Source organism: Mesitornis unicolor, unplaced genomic scaffold (assembly GCF_000695765.1).
Source record: "Mesitornis unicolor isolate BGI_N332 unplaced genomic scaffold, ASM69576v1 scaffold43826, whole genome shotgun sequence".
Lineage (NCBI taxonomy): Eukaryota > Metazoa > Chordata > Aves > Mesitornithiformes > Mesitornithidae > Mesitornis > Mesitornis unicolor.
Window position 1 is genome coordinate 904 of NW_010193802.1, and position 27863 is coordinate 28766.

Consider the following 27863-nt stretch of genomic DNA (forward strand, 5'->3'; position numbering starts at 1 on the left):
GAAAGATATTCAGCTCTTTTACTTGAAGCATGTAGATTCAAATCAACAGGCTTACTGTGCATTTGAAAAAATCTTTTCTCATTGACCTGCAGTTAGTAGCAACTCAAGACTTACCAACGTTCAGTGTCCCTGTGGCCTAATGCCATGTTAAGCCTTGTAAGGGCTGGGGCAATTTTATCATGAACCTCAAAGGTACCAATACATGGACTTGGAGGCTTGCTTTTCCAGGTAAAGTTGGGAGTCACTTCAGAAGGCCTTTATATCTTCCATTTCCTAGACCATACTTGGTAAAGAAAGCTTCTCCATGCATGCCGGATCTAACATGTGTACCTCTCCTCATCACTCTTATTTGCTTTCTCTTGCAATTTGTGATACTTTGAAGGGTCACAGGAACCAAATGCTTGCAGTACCACTGAAATTAGTTGCCTTGTGTTTTAAGGTCGCTTTGTATCCTTTCGTGTTCCTATTTCAACAGATTATATTGAATGATCTGGTCGATGATGCTCACTCTTTACATAGCACTTCATTTGGGGTGGGTGATCTCTTCATTTATTTTAACTCTATGGCAACCAAAGCATCGTGTCCTCGCCTTCCCTCCTTGGAGGCACCACCAACACTGACTTTGTGGAGGACCTTACAGCCACTCTGTGCTTTGAGTCTGCTTTGTTTTTGTAAAATAATTGAAGGTAAATCTTAAACCAAACTTTTTAACAAGTTGAAGTGCTTCAAGCCCACATTGTTTTTACATGACATGAATCATAAAATAAGTCCTAAGTGTGATTTCGTAAAAATAAATTGTAAGACACATTTTGGTCGAGTTTCCAGACAGTTCTTCGTAATAGAGGTTGCATTAATCTGTAGGTATGAGTCTTCAAATGAGTGCTATTGTTAATTCTTTATTCCATAAGATTTATTTTAGGTTTGGTACAGTCTGAAACATTAGTACTTTTCTTAGATGAAGAGAGTGAAAATGCAGTTTGTTCTCCAGATTTATAACATCATATTAAACTGTCCCCAAACTCCATTCTCTTTTCACCAGTTCCTCTTGCTGCAGGAGATGGGGATGAAGAAAAATATATTCTTCATTCACCTACCTGTGTAGAGATGCAATTTGGAGTTCAACAGACCTTAAAAACAATTTAGGGATCTCAGAAAACAGAAACTGAGGATTACTCATTTGTCTTGGTGTTTTTGACTGCCCCTACCATTTTGTGTTTTGCAATAGAGGCAAAAAAGATTAGAGACTAGTCTCAGCTATGCTCTCAAGTGATGATTTGCTGAAGATGCATACAGCAGAGTAACAGCCACTTCTTCTTTAACATGAATCTTTACTGGCCAAGACTCACTTTATTGCTATATATTGACTAAAAGCCTCAATGAAAGATGAGTATTTGGACAAGACAAAGGAGGAAGAAAATAATTTTCCTTTAGTGTATACTTGAGTGCATACACGAGTTTGAGTCATTTAATTACTTTGCAATTGGTGCTTCTGACGTCTGAAGTCAGTGCAGAGTTGCTGAGGTCAAACCCTGTTTGTTTGGAGTATGAACTCCTTGAAGCCAGCCTTATTGGGTTGAGGAGTGTCCTGAAATTACCAATGGCAATATGGGGCAATTCTGTCAGTTAGGAATAGAAGGGAGTAGTCTCCTGTAGTTCAAATTGAGACTTTCAGTTTTCTCATGTTTCTAAGAAAAAAAAATCCAAGTCCTTATGTACAGAAGACAGCTCAGTGTGCTTCTCCTACATGCAAAGGAGCTTTGCAGCCAACCTTGGTTTTTAAAGGTCAACTATACAAAAACTTAAAGAATCATATACTCATAGAATTGCTTAGGTTGATCCCTCAGGATCATTGAGTCCAACTGTTAACCTAGCCCTGCCAAGTCCACCACTAAATCTTGTCCTTAAGCACAATGTCTACCCATCTTTTAAATCCCTCCAAAGATGATAAATCCATCACTTCCTTGGGCAGCACCTTCCAGGGCTTGACAACCCTTTGGGTGAAGAAAATTTTCCTCATAGCCCATCTAAACCTCCCCTGACACAACTTAAGGCCATTTCCTCCTGTCCTATCACTTGTTACTTGGGAGAGGAGACCGACACCCACCTTACTACTGCTTGCACTGAAAAACCAGAAGCTATCACTTAGAAGTAAATATAATTTTTCCTGTTCAAGCCTTTGGAAGTGAAGTGGCTTAAAAGTAATTAACTAGCAACAAACCATTCAAGTAAAGATGTGAGGCATGGGAAAACAGCAGCCACTTCATAAGATAGTGATCCTGTCATCTTGCGCAGAATGGCATTGGGATTCTGTGGCAGTAGAGGAGAGTGATGATATAAAATGCTAGGCTGTTAATAAATGTACTTTGACATCACAGCTATTCTTCCAGTGTTATAAGAGTGTTTAAAAAGGACAGGGATATGAAAAGAACAATTTAATATCCAGCAACACTGCAATTTCTAAAAAATTGCCTTCATTCCCACTCATACAGAGAAGTCTGAGATGCAGAATATATAGCTTCTGTGCAGTCAAATCCAACTCATGCAGTGGATAAGTTGTGTAGAGAAAGATCCTCTCCCTTTTTGGAATGGAAGTTCTGGGAAATCCTTTAGTTAAAATGCAAGTTAGGACATAATTAATACCAACACCAATATTCGCTCCTCTGGGAATTCATACAGACTGGAGACAGGAAGTAAGATAAAATTCAAAATTAACCTACTCTTCATGCCATAATATTTTTTTGCTGTAGCTGGAGGATGTTGGTGACATCATTGAGAAGATCCGCATAGGACACAATGGTGGAGGAGTGAACGCCGGGTGGCATTTGGACCGTGTGGCGATTCGGAGGCTGTTGCCAAACGGGAAGGTAGGCTGTGAATCCCAGCACTCTGGCATATGTTTCCACTAGCAGACGCTTCCATTTCCCAAAGTGCGTCTTCCGTATACAAAGCATGATTAATGGTGAAAAATTACTCCCTAAAGAACAATGCACGCTAATGAACTCGCTAGAGCTTGGGGATCTGGGGACAAGAAACATGTATTGCCATGTTTTATTCTTCAAATGTTGATTATAAGGCTCTGCAACCACTGCTTTTTAAAAAACACTGTTCTCATTGTGCCTCCTGACTAGAATAATTTCCTACTGGCAGAAATTAGTGGGTGGCACCAAAGCAGTGATGTTGCTTCTCAACCTTTTGAAGGTCTTTGCTACTCTTTATCTTTTGTATGAAGGAGCCTGCAGGGTTTGGAGGCAATGTTATCATTGGTTTCTTCTGGAGTGAGAGGAGGGATGTCCCTGTGTCCACTGCCACTGGACATCCCGGAGTCCCCAAGGCAAACTTAGGTAATGGTGGGTTTGGGTGATGTGAGAGGCCAGAACCTCATATTTTCATGTGTAGTTTTGTTCTGAACAATCTCAGGGAAGGAAGCTGGGAGTGGGTGTACCAGCCTGAAATAAAAAGTATTGTTGCTACACCGTGGACAAGAAATAATTTCGTCAGTCCCTTAATTTTGCAAGAATAAGTGCAGGGAGCCAGTATAATTACCACAAGCAAAATGCTCGTCAATGCAAGTCCCTGAATCACTTGTATAAAAAACATCAAGTTGGATCATAGGACTTTTGGTTGCCCATGTCAACAGGATTAAGGTACTGCAGCCACGTTGGTCATCTTGATCTTGTCCACATAAGAAAAACTTCCTTGGCCCTGCTTTCAGATGCTAGGAATGAGTGTGACTGCAGGGAGTTCAGAAGAAAATCACCTCTTCAGGACCAGCTCAGAACTGGAGCAGTAACTGTGGACAGCAGGATGTCCATGAACCAGCAATGTGCCCTTGCAGCCAAGAAGGCCAGTGCCATCCTGGGCTTTATTAGAAGGGGTGGTTGTATAGCAGAGATGTTCTCCTCCCCCTCTGCTCTGCCCTGCTCAGACCCCATCTGCAATCTTGGGCCCAGTTCTGGGCCCTCAACCCATGAAGGACAGGAACTGCTTGAAAGAGTCCAGCAGGGCCACAAAGATGCTGGAGGGAGTGGAGTGGAGCATCTCCTGCTGAGGAGCGGCTGAGGGAGCTGGGGCTCTTGAGCTTGGAGCAGAGGAGCATGAGGGGTGCCCTCATTCCTGGGTCTCCATTTGGAAAGGACGAGTGTCAGGAGGAAGGAGCCAGGCTCTGCTCTGGGATGGCCAATGCCAGGACAAGGGGCAATGGTCCCAAGCTGGAGCACAGGAGGTTCAAGCTGAAGCTGAGGCCAAAGTTTGTGAGTGTGAGGGTTCTGGAGCATGGCCCAGGCTGCCCAGAGAGGTTGTGGAGTCTCCTTGTCTGGAGACACTCATAGCCCTGGCCATGTTCCTGTGTGAGTGCTCTGGTGATCCTGCTCTGGCAGGGGTTGCTCTGGCAGGGGTTGCACTGGGGGAGATTTTCAGGTCCCTTCCGACTCCTTGATATTCTGTGACTCTGTGTTTGGGAACACCTGGACTTTCTCTGTGTTGTCCTTTCTTCTCTTATTCAGATAGGATATAGCCTTCCATTTCCAACTCAATGCCCTCTCCTGCATTGACTTCTATCAAGTGTTTGTGTAAATATGACTTATTCAGTCATGGTGAACCTACTTCTCATCTTGCTTTCTCCTTAGAAATTTTCGGGATATGTTTTACTCTCTTTGCTTCAATCAACTCAAAGGTGTGCCTTGAACCTTTCTCATCATGCTCAAACCTGTATCCTCCTGTACAAGCTTCTTCACAAGACCATACCCTTTCGTTGTTTCTCATGATCACCTTTTTTGACAGTCTGTTGTTATCGGACCCTTTCTGTGTATTGACTAACCCTTGCCTTGTACAACTTCATTAGATTAATGAGCAAGGTGACTGGTTTTGGAGATAACTGTTACTGGTCATAAGCTAGGGAAAATGCAGAGGGGGAGACCGAGGGAAAAGGGATTCCTGGGCTGCCTTTTTCTACACCTACTGTTATTATGTTATTATGTATACTGCTATTATGTTAGCCCTCAGAGCACTGGAACAGGCGGCCCAGAGAGGTTGTGGAGTCTCCTTCTCTAGAGACATTCAAAACCCGCCTGGACGCCTTCCTGTGCAACCTCATCTAGGTGTTCCTGCTCCAGCAGGGGGATTGGACTGGATGATCTTTTGAGGTCCCTTCCAATCCCTAACGTTCTGTGATTCTGTGATTCTGTGCGATTCTGTTGACTGAGCACTTTGGGAAGATCTCAAGAGCTCCATATTGGGTGCCCTTCCATCAACCCAGAAAGGGGCTCAGGGCTGTGCTGCTCTGCAGTCATTACAGCAGCTTTCAAGGGCAGGCGGTGAGAAACCTGGGAAGGTGGAGGAAGGGAGGAAAAACCAGGAACAGCTTAAAAAAATGGAGAGATTTGCCATTCTGCTGATCTTTTGATTATGGCATGGGAAAAAAAGAAGAAAGCAGAGCACTGCATGATGCCGCTGATCAGCCGCAGGATATTATGACCTGCCACAGGATAGCAATATGCTGCCAACGCTTCTAAAAGCTGTGCTACCTGATTAGACTGCTAAGATGTGTCTAGATGTATCTGTAATGCTGCAAAAGAAAAATGAGGTCAGTAACTTTTCAGATTAAATTGAAAGCACTTGGGTAGGAAACTAGGATTGTTGCATGCCAATAAAGCTCGGTCTTGGCATGCCAATTATATCTGATAATTATATTTCATTTGTTACAACTTGGAGAAGGGCAAAGCACTGACTTTTAGCACACTACCATACCCTGTCTCTAGCTCATAGACTCAGACTCTAATGAAACAAATTCTGTTCGGAGCTGCAAGAGGATTTTACTGCGGGTAACACAAAACAGTGCACTTTCAGTCACTTAAATATTAATGCAATCACTAACAAGGAAACTCCAATAAAAACTGTGGCAATGACATGGTGATTAACTATAATGATACATACAATTAACTCTTGCAGTAACTGCACATTATGCCCCACTAGGCACTTGAGTCCCTAGATATCCCATTACCAAATAAACAGTATTCGCATCGATGGCACGTACAGCCAACATCATCAACGTTTAAGTGCAGTTAAAAGCTTCAGTGAGAGATGTGACTGAAGTGGGGTCTCTGCCGGGAGGCGAGAGTTTCAGCACTGAAGCATCGTTCTGGAAAGCCCTCTCTTCCCAGACTGTAGATGGGGAGATAAGCACTGCTCATCGGCTCGGTGTACGGTGGGATACTGCAGGTTATGTGGTCAGGCAGAGAGGAGGAGGCAGAAGTAGTGGCATGACCAGTCATTAGGAGCTGTATTTTGCACAAATAACACTTGAAAGTGATATGTTTGAAATCGTCATAAGTGCTGCCAGTTTTGTTTGACACAGTTTTGTACAAGTCATGCTCCAAACCGCGTTAGGGAGTTGAACATCGCAAGCCTGGGGTTAAACAGCAGCACTGCAGCGAGGGCAGCAGGGTGGAGAAATGATGTTTTATTGACAGCAGCAGGTCTGGGCTGTGTGGGTTCAAAGGATGGCTCTGCTGCAGACTCAAGGCACTGGATCACACAAGACCCTTGGACGGGTTCAGCTCCTGCAGCTCAACTTGTCTGGGATCCATGTGCTGCCATGACCTGTTCATACTGAGTTAGCAGTGACTGAAGTGCACCTCTGATCTTGGGTCTGATAAATAATTACATGAGAGTAACTAAGGTGGACAGTATTCATAAACATATAATATACATGAAAGTGGTGGCACGCTGCAAACAGCAGAAAGCCCCTGTGCTGTTTAGGAGAGAAATGCCGACGTTGTCATTTAGGAAAGAGCAAATATTTTCCTCCTTTATTTAGTTACTGTGAGATTAAAATTAGTTTGTTTTTTTTTGTTTTGGTTTTTGGTTGTTTTTTTTTTTCTGTTCAGACTTGTGGGCTTTGCAAGATGTAGCTCATGGCCCTTTCTTTATGGAGACAAAGCCTGGGGTACCCAGCACACAGAGAGACGCCCGCATCTTACCCTCTTGGAGGCTTTTCAGGACTCTGTTCTTAATAAGTAGTCTGGGACTGATTTTGTTTTCTGAGTGGAAAACACATGTTCCATTGTTTTTGTTTGATGATAGAAATCATATTTGTTTCCACCAAAGTGAAGTCAAAACAAAAGATCAAAAATTAAATCGCTATTTTTTCTCCTCCTAATGCACATATGGGAATTGCCTGGAAACCAGCTTAAGTCACAGACTTATAGGGCAAAATCTTGAAGTATTGACTCAGAAGAAAACCCCTACTGACTTCAAAGAGAATGCTGCCTGAATAAGAATCGAAGAGGGATTGCAGAGACGCAGTAAAACACGACTTCAGCGGGAATGGTGCAGTCCTGATTAGGAATTTGCAAGATCAAAAACTGGGAAGGGCAGAGATTGACTGGATCATACAGTCCCTTGCTGCCTTTGGGAACAATGTCCTCTGCTACATGTTCAGTGCTGTTTCTCAGAGCCCTCAGATGTCCTTTTTCTGAAGTAATCGTATTTCTATATACTATTTTAGGTCTGCATCTATGTTACACATGCATACATACGTGAGTTGAAAATCCCTGTCTGCAAGTCAGAGTATTTTCAAAAGGGAGATGCTAACATGTGTTCACTTTGTTTTGAAGAGTTTATCTCTGTCATGTTCACTTCAGGGCTCGGAAACCGTCACGTTTCCATGTGAGAGATGGCTTGCCAAGTCTGAAGACGACGGCGAGATTGTCAGAGAACTGGTACCATCTGATATTTTTACTGAGAAACTGATGAAGGATGGGACACTCAAACAGATAGAAGAAGAAGTTGAAGACCCATTAGAAGGTAACATAATCCTAGGAGTAGGAAAAGACCTATTCGTCTGATTTTTTGGAACAAAACACTTGGATTTGCGGCTCAAGCAAATGCAATGCTGTCACAACTTCACATTTATTTCCCTTTCTGCTCCCTGACTCTTATGCCTGAAGCAGTTCTGTACAATAATACCAATAATTTCCTACAGGGCATTTATAAACCTTGACAGGTTTCACACAGACATAGTTTGCACATCTCCTCTGATGCCTAACGAATTTTCTCTGTCTTGTCCTTCTCTTCCAGGCTCTGTACACATCTTTAATTGTTTGCCCAACTTTACCTGTCCTGTGCACTCTGCCTCTTCCTTTCCTACCCTACCAGTCTGATTCATGTTCCTCTTTGCTCCCAAAGTTGTTTTTCCTGCTGCTCCTCCGGTATATAGTGACATCCTCTAAAAATTTGGCTCTGGGCAGCCACCCTCACCTCATCAAAGTGCCCCTGGGGAGTAGAATAAATTCTCATCCAGCTCTGAGCCCATCTAACGAAGTGCTTACGTGCAGTGTTTGGTCCTGTTGGGAGCTGAAACGGCTGAATAAGAGCTGAAGTTTCATTTAAACTTGTTCCTTCTACTTTTGCCCGGCTTTTCCTAACTCTTTTTCCTCTAGGACCTCCTTTTTTCTACCCCAAGTTCCTTCTGCCCTTGACAGAAGTTGTGAACCTACACCCTGAGCAGAGCAAACTGAATTTGTCTGCCATCTTCCCTATTGGTTTGTAAGGGTTTTCCATTGCCAAGGGAAGAGGCATCTTGTGACAGCTGTAAGGAAGGCTGGACACTGTGTCCTTTGAAGAGAGAGGTGTGCTTTATCTTTCCATTAGGAACTGCATGGGAGCTCACCAAAGGTTTATTTTTGCCAAAGAGGTAAAGACAGTTTTAATATCAGTAAGCGACATAACTGTGAGAGGTCGGCATGATATTTTCTTAAATTTACCAACTTCTGTTGCTTTACCTTGAGCTTGTTACTGTGTGTCCACTAACATAGGTGACTAATTTTTTCCTTCTAAAGACAAAGTCTTAAAACAAGCTTTGCAAACTCTGGAATAGGATTTTTTGAATAACAGAAGGTTTCTTTTGTTTGTGAGAAAGGGATAAGTTTGGTCACATCTAGTTTTGATCTAAAGTATAATGGGATGGGAGTTATATCTTCTGCACCTGTATCAGTCCTCATAGATGACATCAATGGAAAATCAGCTTGTGCTATTCTGGAGATCATACTCTATATAGTAGGCTGCATTTCAGTCCTGAAGGTCTCCAGAACTGGCAAGCAAACACCAAAGAGGGGTGAATTTACTAATTAGACCATATGCATTGCTTCCTTTATTACTAATGGAGCAGTTGTCTCTCAGATATGAAGCTGCAACTCTCTAGGACATAATATGAAGACTCAAACCAGAAAACCTAGCATTGCACCTAGCCTGTTGAATTATCATGATCCATTTCTTAGAGAAATCAGGGCAAATCTTTCACAGACTATGAAGCAGAATAGGCCCAGTTTTACTGGGAAAGCTAGATACAAAAGAAAATGGCAATACAAATATATTCTTTGATGCTGTTAAGGTACAAAGAAGAATACTAACTAAGACTTTGTGCCTCTCCCTCATTTGCATTGCCGTGGGATTTGCAAGGAGGAATTCTCCAGGGCTCGTATGCCACCAGGGTAATCAGAGACTTGTACAGTTCCTAATTGTTTTCTTGGAGAGGATGCTTTCGGTGACTGTTTGTTTTCTCTGTGTAATTGGAAAAAGAGTAGCGAAATAAAAATTGGAGTATTTAACAGGTTTGGTAAAGCACATTACTAAAAATTTGATGAGGTTTTATTGGATCATCATCGAGTAAACTAAAGAGAAAGGCTACTTAAACAGTACAGCTCCAGCACTTCCTTAATTAAATACTGTCTCAGCAAAAATACCCAGAAACCTGTTCTCTTTCTGTTTGAGGAATTTATAGAGATACATGCCATTAACTCTGGTAGTAATTGCACATCTGAATCCCTGGGGTTTGTTTATGGAAGATGGAGTATTAAGGATTCACGGCACTGAACCATTTGTTCTCAGATGTGATTCCCCTGAGCCTCAGTGTGAAAAGGTGCAGGGTTCCCACACCTCTATCGGCATCCCATAATAACCATAATGATCCTCTGCATTTTTAACTGTGAACTATGCGATCAAAGCGATACACAGCGATTAAGTGGAGAAAAGGAAAATCAGCAAATTTCAGCCCAGAGATTCCCCAAGGTTTGGATAGTTGTCAAAAGCCTGCAAGGATAAAGCATACGGGCCTTTAAACCTCCAAGAACTGAGTGATGAGCAGAAAGGTTGGGGACCATTTTCTTACGTTTGGTATCTGAGATAGACCTCGATAACTCACCTGGCCAGAAATCACATCTCCTTTTCCTTCTGCAGTTCACACATACAAGATCAGCGTGTTCACTGGAGATATCTATGGCGCTGGGACAGATGCTAATGTTTTCCTAAATATCTACGGAGATCTGGGGGACATGGGAGAGAGAAAACTCAGCAAATCTGAAACAAACTTCAACAAGTTTGAAAGGGGACAGGTACCAATGCGGCGGGTTGATAACACTTTCCATTTCGCACAGTCTTTAACCTAACAAGTCCATGACTGTCTTTATAGGATGAGTTTTCCTATGAGGGGTGAGTTGATTGATTCCATTTACCGTGTTCATTACCTCTTAAAATGCTTTGTATGGATTTTCAGGTGGGTATTACCACTGACAAGCACTGCAGAAAATGGGTGGTTGTTTCTGTGCAGTCACTGATAGACAAATTATGAGCTTGCTCCGTACAAACTGACTCCAATTGTTAGCTGCAGATTTGAGAGCCCAAAACCTGAGGTTTCTTATCCCCAGCTGATTTGCACGTATATAGTATACATTGTAATTCACCTCAGAGCATGAGAAATTGATGGGAACTAAGTGCGGCTGTGTTTGTCAAAATAACTCCAAAAGTGGTGCTCTGCGGTCAGCCCGTGAGTCATATTCACAGCCTCCAATGGAGGCACTCACACAAAATTGTGGCAAAGATTGTCTTGTCTGGGTTGTCCACACGAACCTAACTGTATTAGAAAGAGCAGTCTCACTTAGATTTAAAATCAGGACGTGAAATTCCACAAAAGCAACATTGCAATTAGTTGCAAAAGCCGCATTTCATCCATTTCCCCTCATAGCAGAAGCAGGCTTCAAAACACATCCCCGCAGAACAGTTTTAGCGCACAGAAGTGCTTTTGCAGGCTGCAGCAAAGCTTTTAATCAAACACCGTCGCGTGAGATGGAATTTAAACACATTTTGTGCTCTGTAGTCCCCGTTTGCTTTTGCCCAGTAGATAATTTGTGGAGAGGTCACTAACAGAAGCAACCGCTGTTGAACACCTGCAGGAGGACACGTTTACCATCCAGGCTGTGGACCTCGGCATTTTGTACAAGATCAAGATCCGCCACGACAACAGCATGTTCAGCCCTGACTGGTTCCTGGACAAGGTGGAGATCCTGGACGAGACCACAGAGGAGTCGTTCGTTTTCCTGTGCGAGCGCTGGCTCTCGAAAAAGAAAGAGGACAAAAAGATAGAGCGTACGCTTTATGAGCAGGTACGGTTGCGGCTCAAAGCCACGAGCCCAACCCACTGCTGCTAATGAAAATAAAATTACTGAATATCTGGTTGAAGTCCAGACAGATCATTAGGGACTGAGGCTTTTTGACTTGTCCAAAATGAATTTGTGATTTCTCAAACAAGTTCTGAAGGCACGGCCACTCCCAGCCCAGTATTATTAGCTTTGTAATTTGCAATTTCAACAGAAAAATCAAAGTGTCTAAGTGAAACTCTTAAGCTGAAAATCAATACAGCAGAGTATATTTCCCTGCAGCTCTCCTTGCTGTGCTCACAAAGTACTTATGAGTCCCATTATTCAAAGTCCTCAAGACGAATATTGGGTGGTTTGACTTTGTCCTCACTGGACTGCATGGGTTTATCTTTTCAGCTCCCTCTTCCACCAATGCTAAACATAAAAAGCCTAGTTTCTTTGCTACCACTCAAAGCACTGAATGTTTTTTAGTGAAATGCCCTTTGTACTTGCCCATTCTCTGTTGCTTTATCAGGCTAATATAGCTAATTGGAATTCTAGGTACGTGCACTAATTAAAATTAGCAAACAAGATTAATAGACCTTTCCTGCTTCTATACAGTGAGACATAATAAAGCAGCTGATTATAAGTCCATTGTATTTAAGGAATCCATTTTGCAAAATACAGTGACATTTTAATTGACAGTCACCACTAAAATTATCGTCAATGAAACTGAGCCAGACTCATCCTGAATATAGTAGAATGGATGTGAGAAGAGTTACACCACGGAGGAGTACTGCCATATCCCCCCTTATAAGATAGCAACAGACTATGCTATGAATTCTTGTGGTCACCCTTACCCCACAACTCATATTAATCCATAATGAGGGAGAGCTAATACATTTTGTTGGGTTTTTTTTATATTACATGACTGTGTGGTAAGAGCTTCATGTTTAATGGACAATGACACTGAATGCATCTCAAACGCAGTAGATGTTTCATATCATTCAGCTTTGCAGTACTTTCCTTTTTAGGCTCTTTGACCTCTATCAGGTAAATTAGACCACATTCTGTACCCTGAGAAGCAAAACTGGTATTATTCCATCCATCTGAATTTTCTGGGGCCATTGCTCACACAGGCAGCAAAGTCACAACACACCATTAAAGTCCATTAAGTCTATTATATTTTCTTGTATAATAACACCCTTCCAAAACGGCCTGTCAAGGTTACCAGTGAGGTAAATGAATGACCTGCGGTAAATTACAAGTCACATTTATTTGAGCTACACTGAGCAAAAAGCCACCTTGGGAACTACAGGGATTTCCTCTCATGTTGTTCTTGGAGGCACATGGGAACATCTAACAACACTTGAGCACTCAACCTCATTACCCTCCCGTACATGCTTTCCAACTAGAGCTACGACGGCGAGCGAAACAGCCTGGATGGGTCATCCCTCAGCCTGTCGAGTCAGGATAGCAATGCAAACCCGGACGAGAAGAAAAAATCCAGCTTGGTCAAGGCAGCAGAAGAAGGAACACGTGAGTGAGCACAGTGTTTGATTGCATGCACACATGTGTTCCTGTCTTTCAGTGCTTCAGAGGTTGCGTTTGTCCTGGGTAGAGCAAGGAGATCACAACACCAGGTTGTGACCACTTTGAGAAAAGCTGGATCAGCGCTTGTGTTTCTGTTTGTTCTTTTTTCTATAGCTCTCTGACCTTAACAGTCCAATAACACACGAAGTTCACAGCAACTTCAGTGTTTCCAACCCTCTTCTTTCTTTCCTGTGGAAATCTGGGATGCTGTCGCTTGCCATAATTAACCTCTCCATTACCAGCAGATTTAAGTTCTCCAAATAGCGTGGTGCTTTGGACGGTGTGACAATATTGTTGGGAAGGTGACTATTCAAGTATGTTCAAGTATACTATTTTGTGTCGCTATGAGGTAAAAGGCACAGGAGACCTCTACGGGCACCTGCAATAACAAATCGTGGCCCTTAGATGCCTAAAATTAGATGAGTCCATTCACACCACCAAATGTGGAAAACGGACTAGTCAACAACATCCATATGGCCTTCACAGAAAGAAATCCACTGGCCTGAAGAATCATAATTTCTCTTCCTCGTCCTCCACCACCAACTTCATTGCAGACAACACGGCAGAGGTGGGGAGAAGTGACACTACCTCTGAACAGTGGGATCTGACGGAGCTAAGGGAAGAATTTATGCAAGTTTTGTATAATTTCGTCTGAAGCATCCCTCAAAGGATGCAAAGCACTTTGCAGTGAGAGGGACAGTAGGAAAGTCAGACATATTGGCACCGAAAAAGCCTCACTTGGGCTACCAGAAACTCTTTTCCATGTGATTCCTTAAAGTATCTCTTGTCTATTGATATTTCTTTGTAACTTAATTACCACAGAGGCCTTTTTATCTGTATTTGTGCACCTTTTGATTAACCACCTCTGTGTTCTAGAACATTGCCTTATCATCTATGTTGCACCTACATTTCATTGTCACCCTGTATTGGGTCTTTTATCTTTAGATTAAGATTTTAGACACAAGGTTTAGATATTGTCTCGTATCAAGTAACTGGGCAGCAGCTGAGTCACAGTAACTGTCTGCATATGAGCTCTTAGTCCACAGTGAGTGAGATATAATTAAACTTATCTTAAACTTCCATGGTAAGCCAAGCGTAAAATGATGTGATTCAGCTTAGGAATTTAAGATAGCTTTCACTGACTTGGTCCAGGAGAGCTCACACAAATGGTTTCTGCATGTCAGCCAGTAGCTTGTTGCAATGTGATACCTGGGTTGCATGTCCCGAGCCTTTGAGTTGTGAAGCAGACCTAACACTGCACATTGCTTAACCTGGGCTGCAACCCATATGTCTCAGGGCAACCCTTCTTTTGTAATCCCATACTGTGCTCAAACGAAAAACAAGTGATTCCCATGTTCCTCCTGATATTACTTCTGTGGTGAGATAATGGATAACATCTGCCATCTTGGCATTCCGTGTAGTTTCACAAATAATGGGTAAAACATCAGCATGTCCCACGAGAACCCATCTCCAGCAGCGTTAGGATAGTTCCCATCATCCCCATTGTGCCAGTGTGGTCTTTCTTTTCCAAGGCCTGGAGCTTGTCACCACCGCTATCTCCGTTGCAGTGACATGGCCTCATTAAGGAAACTGCATCTTGAAGGAACATCAGATAAGATGGACTGTGGGAGCCAGACAGTCACCTCCTGAGCTGGATAAAAAGCCAGCTGTTAATTAGTTGATTAGGGGAAGTGGTATTGGGAGTTGCCTGGGAAAGGGAGTTTGAGCAGCCCAGTTCCGACTCTCTCATGCCCAAGACGGTGAACGCCTTTGAGGGGCAGGAGGTGATGTGAGGATGGAGCACAGGAAAAGGTCCTGTTGACTGGAAACCACTTGGGTCCAAACTGGGACCCCTGCTTCAGGCTGGCAGGCAGTGCTGGAGATGGTGTGGTCTACAGCCCAACTGAAACCCAACTCCCTTTGAGAGTGACACATGTCCTCAAATAGCCCAAATTCTGCAGAGGGACTGAAGGAAACAGAGAGCAAACGGAGATGGGCTGGAGAACCTGTGGTGTCCTGCTGTGGCCATGTAACTCAGGCTTTACATTACCCCATGCTTGAAGAATTGGGAACTATGGAGACCCAGAGGGAGAGGAAGACAATGGAGAGTGTTCATGAACAAGTTAAAGGATCACTTTTTTTAGTTTTTAGAGGAAAGAACAGCAAATAGTGTTTCTTACTGTCTAGTAACAAGATAATTTATGTCTCTGTATCCATTATTTAAAGTGGGAAATTATAGTTCTCTTTTTTTCATGTAGTTGTTTCTAGTGCTTTGTCTTGGGGATGCAACATCAGTTGGAAATGCTGGTAGTTCTGTGAACTTAGTCTATCACAGGAGAACAGGGTAAAAACTGTATAAAAGAAAATTTTGTCCCTCTTCAAAACATACTTTATTTAATAGAGGAGTCTGGAGCTGTCCTAAACATGACCCCTCAACATACTTTTTGTAAGATCTGTCTTGCTAACAGCTAAACCCTTTTTTCTGCTAATACCAGCAGCTTCATCGTTGTTTTGTGAAGAATGCTGATGTGCACACTGAAATGTAAATGATACCATAAAGGGGAGAATAAATCTTGCCTAATCATCAATTCAATTTGTGTTAGTACATAAAACCCTCAAATAGGGGCAGAATGAGTCTCTTTGGGTTCTGCTCTGTCCAGAGGTCAGAACAGATTTGGCCAGCATGAACTCATGCCTTCCCTGATATTACACATATTTTCTGAGCTTGATGGCAGTTTCTAGTATAACTCCACCCGAAAAATGTTGTTAGTCATCATAAAGCAAAATTAGATGTCAATCCTGGATGATTTGAAAGCCAACCAAGTTTTTTATCAAGGCTTATAAACACTTCTTTTAAATTTAAAAAGTGATGATGAAGCCAGGTTGGGTTTCAAGTCTGTGACGAGGCAAGTTTCAGAGCTCTGAGTCTTGTCAGAACGGTTTGAACAGCCCTGCAGAAATGTTCTGAGAAATCAAACGAGTATTCAGTGTCTAATTCTGCACCGCCCGCTCAGCTTACCCAAATGAGCTTTTGGAAAGCACTTGAAAAGCAGTCTGGCACTTCCTCCCTTTTAACAGCTGAACTGAAATTTCTGAAAACCACAGAAAAACCTGCTGAGCAGCAAGCCATGGCCTGAAGGCTTTTCTCCCAATCAATATTACCATGCAATGTATAAAATTATTGAGCGACCTACCTTTAATACGAGGATTATTCATAGTTTTGCCTGGATTTGCAAAGGGATGCTGAAACCCCAAGCTGCTCCATAGATCACAGCAACCCTTGAATGAAGCACGAAGGAGAACATTTGCAGTTGTACTGGGACATTCAGTCAGTGATGCTTTACCTTGGAGTCAGTATAGATTTATTTGCCTTTATTGAATGATGAGCATGAGGTTGCTTTGGTCAAATAGCCTGTTTAATACATAGGTGCTCAGTCTCATCTTCAGGAAGGTCTCTTGGTGTAAATAAAGATTCAAGCCCTTTGCTGTTCTGCCATCTATTAGGGAGAAATCTGGATTTATAGTTAGGTTGTTTGGGGAAATAAACCCTTGCAGAATTCAGTCCCAAGTGTGTACGGGGAAAGTCGTCTCCCATGCACATTTGCAGCCCAATGCAGCATACTGTTATGCCTTCTCCAGATGAGTTTAATGGGACATGAACCTATTTACCACACACAACTGCCCCCTCTGATGGGATGAGACCCTGTTTTTCTATAGTCTCACATAAATGTGTGCATGGGGGGGTTTTCTGATGATGAAACCTCTGTTTGTTGCAGTGATCCCGTACCACATCACTGTCACGACGGGCACAGAATATGACTCCAGCACCGACAGCCGAGTATTCATCATCATCATGGGTCCCCAGAAGGTGCAAACGGAAAGGTTGTGGCTGGATCTCCCAGAAGGAAAAGACGAGTTTGCAGATGGCTCCGTAGAGAAATTCTCTGTCTGGGGCCTAGACGTTGGGGAGATCAAAAGAGTGGAGGTACTTTGTGAATGTAGCACAAGCACAGGAGGCAAATGAAATATGTGTCCAAAGAAAGCACAGGTTCCTGTTACTCTTAGCAGTGAAAGAAAGGCACCTGGGTCTAAAATAAATACAAACAAGGATGTGCTAATGAGATTTCACATGTGTCCGAACCTGAAAATAAGTATTCTCTAGGTCTGGCGAAAGCAAGATCCTTGGGAGGCAGAAGATAATTTTGAATAATAAGGAAGTTGAAACATGGCTTGTTTTGGTCCCATCTCTGGCATTGTTTTTTCTTAGTCAAGCCCTGATATTGATGGATGCATTGAAGGTTCCCAGGATGCAGTCCTCCATCAGTCTTTTTCATAGTTGATTTTTACACTGCTTCCAGTTGGGTTGCATAAACTGTGCCTGCAGTGAGAAACACATCTTGTATAATTTTCTAGCTAAACATGAAAATTGTTTTCACAGCTTGGAGGACCCAGGCTTAGAGAAGAAAATTAATCATCGTTCATAAGTAACGTTCACAAATAGATTTCCATACAGGAGCCATTTTTTCTGCTATGGCTCAGGGAGACAGAATTTGCATAGACTTTCCATCATTGAGCTTAAACTTCACATGAATCTTTCATCACATTTGTGTACATCATTCTTGTTTCATATGGCAGTGCCATCTCCTGAAAGCCTGCTCCAGCTCCCCGAGTGCTGAAACCCACAGCATCCGAGGACTTCAAGAACCTATTTAATTTTATTTTTACCCTGTGCCCTGTGTTGCAGTAAACCTACTTGATGCATGTGCTTGTGTGTCTGAAGAGAGACAAGTGGAAAAAATATGTAGAGAGAAATCTTAACTAATCAAAAAACTCTCTGCAGTTGTTAGATCCTGTTGTAGAACCTGATGAACTGAAGCACTTCCATTAGCTTTCATTCGAGCAATGGATGAGAAGTCCTTGAGAAGTCTCCACACTAGATTTGGGTTTATTATCAAACCATTTTCTTAATGCACTCCAAGTGCCTGTCTATTATGAGTATTAGTGGCACTTTCTATTTAGGCCATCCCTAGGTCAAACTCTGAAAGTGAAACAAGAGCATAAATCCTTCTCTTCAGACAAGGAAACAGCCATGGGCTTGGGCAAAGAGGGAGGAAAATCCAGTGTAACCTCTCAGTGTCAAAGGGACAGAAAGAGCAGGCTGAAGAAAGAAATAGCAAGGGATGGTGGAACAGAGACCGTGACCAGGGTGAAGAAGGGGTAGAGAGTAAGATAAAGTAGGAGAAAACGCTTGGAATTAGGCAGAAGCAAGGAAAAAATAATAGAATCACAGAGTGGTTTGAGTTGGAAGTGACCTTAAAGCCTCCCCAGTCCAACCCCCCATGGACAGGGACACCTCTACCAGCCCAGGCTGCTTCAAGCCCCATCCAACCTGGCCTTGGGCACTGCCAGAAAATAATTTAAAAATAGTTACAAATGGAAAAAAAAGAGAAAAGATTGCAAATGAAATGCAGAGAGTCAGAAAAAGAAATAGGAGGAGCTGGCTTCTCCTGGCCTTCTGCCTTTCTTCACACAGTGAAGGTCTCTTGTTGATCCACGTCGCAGCAATGGCATCTACGTGCCAGTCTGCCATGGTTGCTATGGCATCAGTCCATATTTCCCTTGTAGAAAATTGCAGTGTTCGGGGACATTGCAGAAAATTGCTAGTTGTCTACTTGGGAGAAGTGAGGAACAGTTCGTTCTCAGATTTGGCATTAGGCTGCTTCTGGAAGGAGGCAAGAAGTTCTGAAAACCATGTGAAAACAGCATAGCATGCGGAATTGTGTTTCCAAAAACCCTCTGTATAGCCCAGGCAGCAGACTGCAGGATTTAGTAGGATCGTAAGATTTGCAGCGTGATGCCACTTCTGGTTTGGTATTATTCTCCTGCTGCACATATGCTCTGGTGAAAGTAGCAACAAGTGGAACGTGAAGTAAGTTGAAATGAGGCCCTTTTATACCTGTCTTGTAAGCCTACAGATACAATATTTGCTACTGGTGTACTTAAACAGACATGCTGACATCAAAATAAATAATACTAGTTATTTGGTGTAGGCACTTTATACTGTGTTCTTAAAGCAAGTTTTAGTATGTCTTCTCCTAATGAATGAAAGTATTTGTGTACCTAGACTGCGGAGAGATACAGGTGTGATCAGAAGGGTCCTGCATTGGTCTGCATTTCTGAACCACTGCTGGTTTAGAGCCTTTCTCCATCACAAGCACAGAGTAAAGTGTGATGGAGTGCAAAGTGTTGCAAGTCCAGTCCCCCACTGACTTGAGACTTGATCCTGGAAGACCCTCAGGTCCCTCTAACATTCTCTGCATCTTCCAATATAAGCAAGAAATCCCATTTTTTGAGGCATATTTTCCTTCTATCCACCACTCAAGTTCTCTCCCATATTCCCCTGTCGTTGAGCTCGGTTTCAATGGGATTGTGAGCTGCCCAGTGCAAATTGTGCTGCTTAGTCTTGGTGATGAGGAGTATTCAACAGTCCCTCAAGGTCAGTGGGAAGGAGTTACAAAGGTTTATAAACAGCCCAAGTTGTAGCTGCCTTTGAAATTCTGTCATTCTTATTTAGTCCAAACATTTCAGCTCAAATAACTTGTGATATTGGTATGCATCCCCAGGCTACACTGACAGTGTGGCCATGGCTTTGGATCATTCACTGCGTTGGCATGGTCTATCTACAGATTTGCTTGGAATTGAAAGACAAATCCCGGCGCTCTGCTTTAACAGAGTGGCGGTAAGGAGGGCTCAGCACTGGGTGAGTTTATCCCAGAATTTACAACGTTGTACTTGGAGCCTGTGGACATCTGCTGATGTGAAGGTTTTCCAAGTGGATGTGCAGGACGTTTTCTTCTGGTCAGTCACTGACGCCAAAGGAGTTAAAGGTTGCTGTGAAAACCTGGTACCTAGCAATGTCTTGGGACAACACATTAGGAGGTAACGAACCCAAAAGAGCAGCAAACTTTAATGGGCTCATCAGGATTTTAACTCTGGCTTCCCTGCAAAGCCATTGCCTTGGACTCTCCCCACTGCCTCTTCTGCACCATCCTGCAAAGGGACTCGAGGGGCTGTGTGCAGGCTCTCGGAGGGGCATTGGGTCTGAAGAAGGACAGCCAAGCTGGCAGAGAGGGAACGGGAAGGCAAGCGTTATATTCCCATTCACCTCACACCCCAGGAATCTGAGAATTAATGCATCCATTGTAGGCTTGAATTTCCCTCGTGGTTAACTCTAATTTTCTGCAGCTGCACAGGCATTAGTATAGTAATAATGTTCCTAATAGCAGTGATGGCTGAGACAGTCTTATAAAAAAGATCACTTGTTTTTGGGTGAAAAAAAACCTCACAGATATATCACCCTAGATAAACCTGTTATTAAAAATTATTTTCTGAGCAGCCCTAATAATTTAAAAACAAAACCAGCGAGAGCTAAGGACCTCATTTTCCTAGTGACGACAGAAACAACACTTGCTCTGAAAATAATGAACTGCAGGTAGCTCTTTAATTCAGTCTTTGTGTGCAGGGAGCTCATTGGCATGACTGGCTGACTGTTTCTTACATCGGTTGGGACACATAATTATGCTCGTAAGCCTGCCCTGGGATGAATCACCCACAATTTTTAAGAGGGACACATGCAGTTCCTTGGAGAAGTTTGCATGCTTTTGCTGCTGTTGTTCCTGTAGGAACTTCTTGGCCCTTGCCAGACTCAGCTCCGGGTGAGCTTTGGCTTTCCTAACCTCATCCCTGCACACGTGGGCAGTGTATCTGCATTTCTCCAAGTTCCCTCTCCCTGCTGCCACCTCTAATATTCTTCCTTTTTCCCATTTAAGTTTTGTCAAGAGGCCTTTGTTCATCCAGGCAGGCTTCCTGCCAGCCCTGTGTGACTTCCTGCTCTCCAGGGTGAACCATTCTTCGGCTTGGAGGAAGTGGTCCTTGAAAATCAACCAGCTACAGATGTAAGCTCCATCTGTCGGCTTCTATACAAACACGGAGCCTTTGCAGTTTAAGGACATGGGAAGCAGAGAAACTGCCTGATACACATAGTCGACTTAGATGTGGTTTTGTGAGGGAATGAGGGCTTGAATAATGCATGTGGGCTTTTGACTAGCTGAGTCTTTCATCTTGGCTATGAAGCTTTGGATAGGCACTTTGAAGTGTTGCAATAGCAGTGGAATGGGTTGGAAAGATGGAGAAATGAGTCTGCAGAGATCAGCAAACTAGGAGATAGAGGTCAATGAAGCAGAAGTAGTAGTGAGGGACCGGACATGTTTTCATATAGGTCAGTCCAGTCTACCTTGTTTGCTTTTGGGACTGGCAGTGTCCTGCCTTCCCCCATGCTCAGCAGCTGATGACCTGAGCTTCCTTGCCCACTTCCTTGTCCACTAACACTCTTCGTCCACCATCACGGGTTAAAACACCTGATCAGGATCTCTCCTCTGCAGAAATCCCCTTTAACCAGCCACTGTTTTCTCTCTGACTCTCACAGGTGGGGCACGATGGCGCTACCCCTGAGAGCTGCTGGCTGGTGGAAGAGCTCACCATCGTCGTGCCCACCAAAGGCGTCATGTACAACTTTGTCTGTAAGTGCTGGTTGGCCAGAGACAAAGGTGATGGTCTCACCTCACGAATCCTCAACATCCTGGATGCTGAGTGTGTTAACGTTGGTCTCAAGGTAGGCTCTAGGCTCATCATGTACCTGGGTTTCTTTATTATTTCTTTAGCAAAATCTTTAGGAATAATTTAGCATCATTACCACTGAAAGCACTGTTTAATAGTGCTGGCTGGATGCAGCCATGGCATAGGCAGGAGGACAGAGCAGGTAGAGGACAGCTGAAAAGCATGTCCTTATTTTGTCACCACACCGGGAGCACCCACTGCATCTCCTGGTACCCACAAAGTGTTGTAGCTGCGAGGTGAACACCTTGGTGTAATCTAACTCCTTCATGCTTCCTTCGAGGAGATACTCCTAACTCATCAAATTAGAGCACTGGGGATATTTTAATTTCTGCATAGTGTGGCTACACATCATCTTTTCTAACATGGGGTAGGAAAACTGAACTCAGTTAAAATTGAATAATCATAGATTGGCTTCGGTTGGAAGGGACATTAAAGATCATCCAGTCCAACCCTGCTGCCATGGTGGGTTGCAATAGTAATTGGAAGTTGTTGAAATGGGGAGACATTTGTAAGCTTGATCTTTGAAATTAATAACTGATTAAAGTTGAATGAGCAATGAAAAAAGCTATGTTAAAAGCTATGTCTTTTCATCCATATATATGAAATTTGAAGTAATGTGTGTGCTATGCCGTATTTCAACCAAGTACAAATTGGAAAGCTGAGCTATGCTGATTTTGGATATAAGATTTATAATAGAAATAACAGTCTGGATGAATGGGGTAATAATACTGTGTTTAATACCTGCATGGCAATTTAAAATCTCTATAGATGTGTTTCTATTTACAGCGAGGTTACACTTTCATAGGACATTAATTTTTCTTTATGCTGCTCTTGATTCCCAAGCTACAGATATTCTCCTGAAATCTTTTTTGTTCCTCAGACACATAAAAGTGTGACAAGGTTTTTAGCATCTGTGAAGGATTCAACAGCTCAGTGAAGGTTTCGGTGGTGGAATTGACCTAAGAGGGTAAATTAACTCCCTCAGACTGAATACCAAGGTTAAAACCTCGTCTCTTAAAAACTTCCCATCAGTCGTTTAACATTCTGGATAAGGTTTCCAAACTCCTAACAGTGAGCTGATGGCTTGCCTGTAGATTGAAGTGGATGTTAATGAAGACTTATGTTCAGTCTTCCTTTAAAAGCCCAAATCTTGAATATTTATTTTCATAAGCATGCCAGAAATAGACACATCTAACTATTATTTTTCCTATGATGTTGGGCCAGAAACTTGCTGAAAGGTTTGAAGGACATCAAGGGAGATACTTGAGACATGAAATCAGAAATGCACATTTGACTTTCTGATCAGTCTCCTAGTTGAGGGAATTTGGGACAGTTCTCTTGTAAATAGCTGTAGTTAGAAACTGAGTTTAATTTATTTTTTGTTAGAATACAAAGAAGACTAATACCTTTAATGGCTTTGGGAAAGTTAATGCTTTTTTGTTTTGCTTTTGCTTGACTCTTGCACGGCCGTACATACCCATTTCAATTTAATTTTTTTCTTGGCTTGATATTCCCTCTTCATGCTTTAAATTGAGCATTTGCCTTCCCATACACGGAGAATCTAGTTAATGTCCACCACAGTCATTAAAAATCTTTAATGCATTTGTAAAAGAGCTTTTCTTCTCACACCTATAACAAATAAGATGCTCTGCCATGGTGTAAAATGCGTATGGATGAATATGTGATGGACAGGTTACTCGGAATTGAACAAATGTGAAAACTAATTTTTTGCATTACATTATTCCTTTTCATTGTTTATTTATGCGGCAATCCCAATTTAGGCCAATAAAACTTGCCTAGCGGTGCACTATATTTTGTTAGGGCTTTTTCTTGATATTCTTCCACCTCTTAAATCCAGAGGTCTTATTACTGTGGATAACAATCCTGAAAGCATCTAAGTGACCTAAAAGTCTCAGTGCCACTGACAGCCACTGGGACTCGCACGATTTTGGAATATTTTATTCTGAATCTTATTATTCACATATCAGGAGGGAAAGAACAAAGTTAGGCTAATAAGGTGAAAATGATGCAAAACATCTTTTCACAAATTGGCATACCTTTAATGTAGGAGATCTGGGAACACTGCAGCAGTTCAATGCAGCAGTGTGCATCCCACTGGGAAATAGGATAGCTGTTTTCTTCTGCTGTACAGAGCATTTGGATGTGTAGACTTTAAAACTGTTAGTGTCAACAGACTAAGCGTTGCCCAGATGGACGCTGTTAAGGTAGTCTGCTCTGTCCAGGCATCCAGTGTTACCTTCATCATTCCAAACCTAGGTTTCCCTGGCAGAGTTTCAGGCATCAAATCTTATAAAAAAATAATTTATTCAAATAGTACAACCAGGAAAAAATCAGCTGGGTTCCTCCAGAGAAGGACCTAGGACAGAGAAATCCCTGGGTAATGACAGCCTTGCAATCTGTTCATCCACTCTTCATGCACCTTGCATGTACCTCTCAGTTCAGTGGTAATTTCTCATCTGGGGCCTTCTAACATCTGACTGAACTCTGTCTCTGCCTCCAGACAGCCCATGAACTCTTCTTATTTCCAGTTGCAGCTCCTGTTGTTGGCTGTAGCCTCCTTATCTCCTGCTCTGTTCTTCTCACACATCTGCTCCTCAGCCATAACTGGAAAAGTCCCCGACTTGGGATGAGCACCACTTAGCACAAACATCAGTGTTAGCAATATTTTTCTCACACTAAATCCAAGACACAGCTCTACACCAACGACTAAGAGGAAAACTGATTCTGTCCCAGTCATAAATGTACCTAAGCAAAAGTTCAGTTTGTGTCCCAAGGCTTCAGCAAATCCAGCTGCTTGTGCTAAGCAAGTAATGCTGAGAAAACAGCGTGCCAAATCACACAACATTATGCTATAACTCTTGCAACCTAATGTTAAATAATTAACTAAAAAAGTTAATAATTCTAGTTAAAACTTACTTATTTTACCTAAGCGATTAATATTTCTTAACACACTGAACATTTGGGGGAAATGCTTTGCACTCAAGGGAAATAAAAAATTGTGTCTTTTGGCTTTTTTAAAAATGGCAAAATTTCGGTGCATTACAGAGGTGTGGAGTGCTGGGAAGTGGCCAGGAGGAGATGGCAGTTCAGAGGGTTGAGACCCACATGCTGATGTGAGGGTTGTGAGTCCCATGGAGAAGCGGTTTATCAGGTCTTCATCACTCCCCAAGCGTATGGTGGTCAAAATGAATGTGTGTCTCTCCGAGTATCTGGGCTGAGAAATCTGCAGAAAAAGTCATAGATGATGCAAAGAGGAAGGTCCTGTAGCAAGCTGCAGCCTCTAACTTTGCCTCTGAAAACCGTGGTCTGTAGACAGACCAAGACTCACAGAATCACACAGAATCTCAGCATGTCAGGAGTTGGAAGGGACCTCAAAAGCTTCCCCAGTGCAACCCAGCCCCAGAGCAGGATCACCAGAGCAGTCACACAGGAACACGGCCAGGGCTTTGGGGGTCTCCACACAAGGACACTCCACAACCTCTCTGGGCAGCCTGGGCCATGCTCCAGAACCCTCACACTCACAAACTTTGGCCTCATCTTCAGCTTGAACCTCCTGTGCTCCAGCTTGGGACCATAGCCCCTTGTCCTGGCATTGGACAGCCCAGAGCAGAGCCTGGCTCCTTCCTCCTGACACTCACCTTTTACAGATTTATAAACACTGAAGAGGTCAATTTCAACATTAATGAGACGTATTGTAACCATTTCTGGCAAAGCAGTAGATGTCCTGCAGAGCCTGTCTAGCATTTTGCCCAGGTTTTTGTGTGGGTTAAGGGCAGCTGTTCAAATGAGACTTTCTGGTTGTTTCAAATCCTCACCAGATCCTCTACGAAGTCACGGTTGTGACGGGTGACACCGAAAGCGGCGGTACTGATGCCAGTATTTTCATGACTGTCTTTGGGTCCAATGGGAACACTGAGGAGATGCAGCTGGATAAAAATGGAGTCAGGTACAGTAACCTTGTCATTTTTGTTGGTTAGAAGTGGAGTGCTGACGGATTCTGGTGCCAAGTCAAGAAGCACTTGGGACTTTGATCATCCTCCCACTGAAACACAAAGATAAACTCCCACTCACTGTAGACTTTCAGAACAGAGCCCCTTGTACCTGTTACTATAATGTATTTAGCAGAGTGGAGGAAAGGAAAGCACTGTGTAGCTAGGGAAATGACCTTTTGTCATTTGCAGAAGTTTTGTTTGACCTGTTCCTTATGGCTTTAGAGATGAGCATTGAGAGCAAAAATATGAATTTTGAAGTCTCGCATCATCTCCGAGAGGAACTGTGGCCATTGCATGAAACCACAGGTGCAATTTCTACAAAATGTGTCTTTTGTGGAAAAATAAGTAGTTTAAATTAAACAATATTTAATGGAAATGCACGAGTAGCTGCATAATGAAAGAGAGAAACCAACATGCACATACCAACCTTGCGAAGTGCCTGTTGATGGGAAGGTGCTGACTCTCCTCCATCTGCTCCTGCTGTTTGGTCCCATTTGGGCAGCTTGGTCCAGGAGCCAGGTGGGGGATGCCTGAGCTGGTGAGCTGAGCGCCCTGCTGAGAAGTGAACTTCTTATCTTGGGCTCTGTGCCACATTAATGTAACCACGCAGCTTTGAAATGGGGTTGACATGTCTGTAGCTGGCACAAAAGGGACACGCGATGGCATCTGCCTGCCCAGATGTGGCCTTATGGTGCAGAGAGATGGAAATGGGCTGTGAGCAGTGCGGATTGCTGTACTGAGTGCTCTGATTTTGTTAAAAAGGTGAAATCTCATGTTTTCTTCAGTAGAGGCAGCTAACAAACACTGTAAACCTAGTCTGATGCCAGTCTTGCCAAAAAAACCCACACGCCACTGATGCATTTCCTCAAGATTTCCTGTTCTTTTCTAGCACCTCCCTCGGTATTGAAAGATTTGGAAGAATGAACATGACACTAACCAACTTCTAGAGATGGGCTTCATCAGCCTTAAATTTAATTAACTGACAACCTCTGATCTTATTCAGCAAAGCATCTACAGACCCACAGGAAGGCTGGAGCATTTGGCTGCATGATTCAAGCCTCTTCCCCCGGCCTCCTGATGATGTAGCTCCTCTGCCGCAGCTTTGGGTACCACGTGTGGGCTGGATAATTGAAGATAAGGTTCCCTGCACAGAGGTGTTTGCTCGGGGGATGTTTTACCCGCAGCTGTCATAGCAGAGTGGGTGTCTGGGCAAGTGTGTTCAGCTGAACTCAAAACCTTCATGTGTTTAGTTAGGAACAAACACGAGCCTTGCTTGCTCTGAAAATAAAAAATGCAGCAGAGGTGGTTCTGGCCAAAATCTCCATGAGGAACACCACTGAGTCATGCAGAAAGACGTAGCTTTTGGCCCTGCCTCCCCATCACTGAAAGACATCCAATGTGCAGGGCAGTGCTCCTGGATAACCACAGCGTCTGGCTATCAGTGGCATCCTCTTTCCGAGCCCCCAGGCAATCCCAAGCTGATCTGTCTTCTGCTATTTTATGCCTAACATTCAATCCCAGCAGGTGGGAAAATGGACCATGACTGTGTGTGTTTAAAAGTAAAGCAAAATCCACATCAGGGTGTATCAACCGAAAGTCTCTAAAGGGGACCCAGACAACTCTGATCCTTCAAGAGAGGGATTGCAGTTTCGCTTCAGCTGGCCAGACAAATGATATCCCTAAACTATGGTGTCTATAAAGAACTGTCACTTTTTTCTGTATGGGTGGGATGGACAACCTCTGCTATAAGGATATGAAAACGCAATGAAGGAGGGCAACACAGTTTGCACGCTACTGGTTTCTTGGGCTGTCTTCTGCCAGTAGAACATCTACAAAAGTTGATGAAAACTGATTGGGGCTATATAAAGAAGGATATATAAAACACAGCTATTAATATATCAGTATCACTACTATTCTCTGGGGATGCATGGGCATCTGTGCTAGCTGAAGGTGCGTCATATCACACCTCCAACTGTACACAGCCCTCACCATCTCATTAGCACCCTCATTAACACGTGCATGTCCCCAGATACACTTCTTGCCCATTTCCACACCATTCCCACCAGACTTTATCCAGCCGTTAACATCACACGCTTTTCCAGGTTTTGTTTTGCGTAGAAATCTCACCAGCAGTGAGCGATGGGTGAGAGCCCCTGCAATGAAACGGGAACGG

At 43.1% G+C, this 27863-nt stretch overlaps 1 protein-coding gene across 1 annotated transcript in view; it reads left to right on the forward strand.

The window, feature by feature from the left end:
- The window catches only part of LOC104543072 (lipoxygenase homology domain-containing protein 1-like), a gene marked incomplete at its 5' end in the record, with an annotated part of 37146 nt that overhangs the window by 305 nt on the left and 8978 nt on the right, over positions 1-27863 (forward strand). Inside the window, 8 exons of the mRNA XM_010187577.1 lie at positions 2748-2864; positions 7641-7803; positions 10234-10388; positions 11226-11435; positions 12824-12947; positions 16778-16986; positions 21487-21672; positions 25517-25644. Coding sequence (XP_010185879.1) covers positions 2748-2864; positions 7641-7803; positions 10234-10388; positions 11226-11435; positions 12824-12947; positions 16778-16986; positions 21487-21672; positions 25517-25644 — 1292 coding nt within the window. The remainder of the gene's footprint in view (positions 1-2747; positions 2865-7640; positions 7804-10233; positions 10389-11225; positions 11436-12823; positions 12948-16777; positions 16987-21486; positions 21673-25516; positions 25645-27863) is intronic.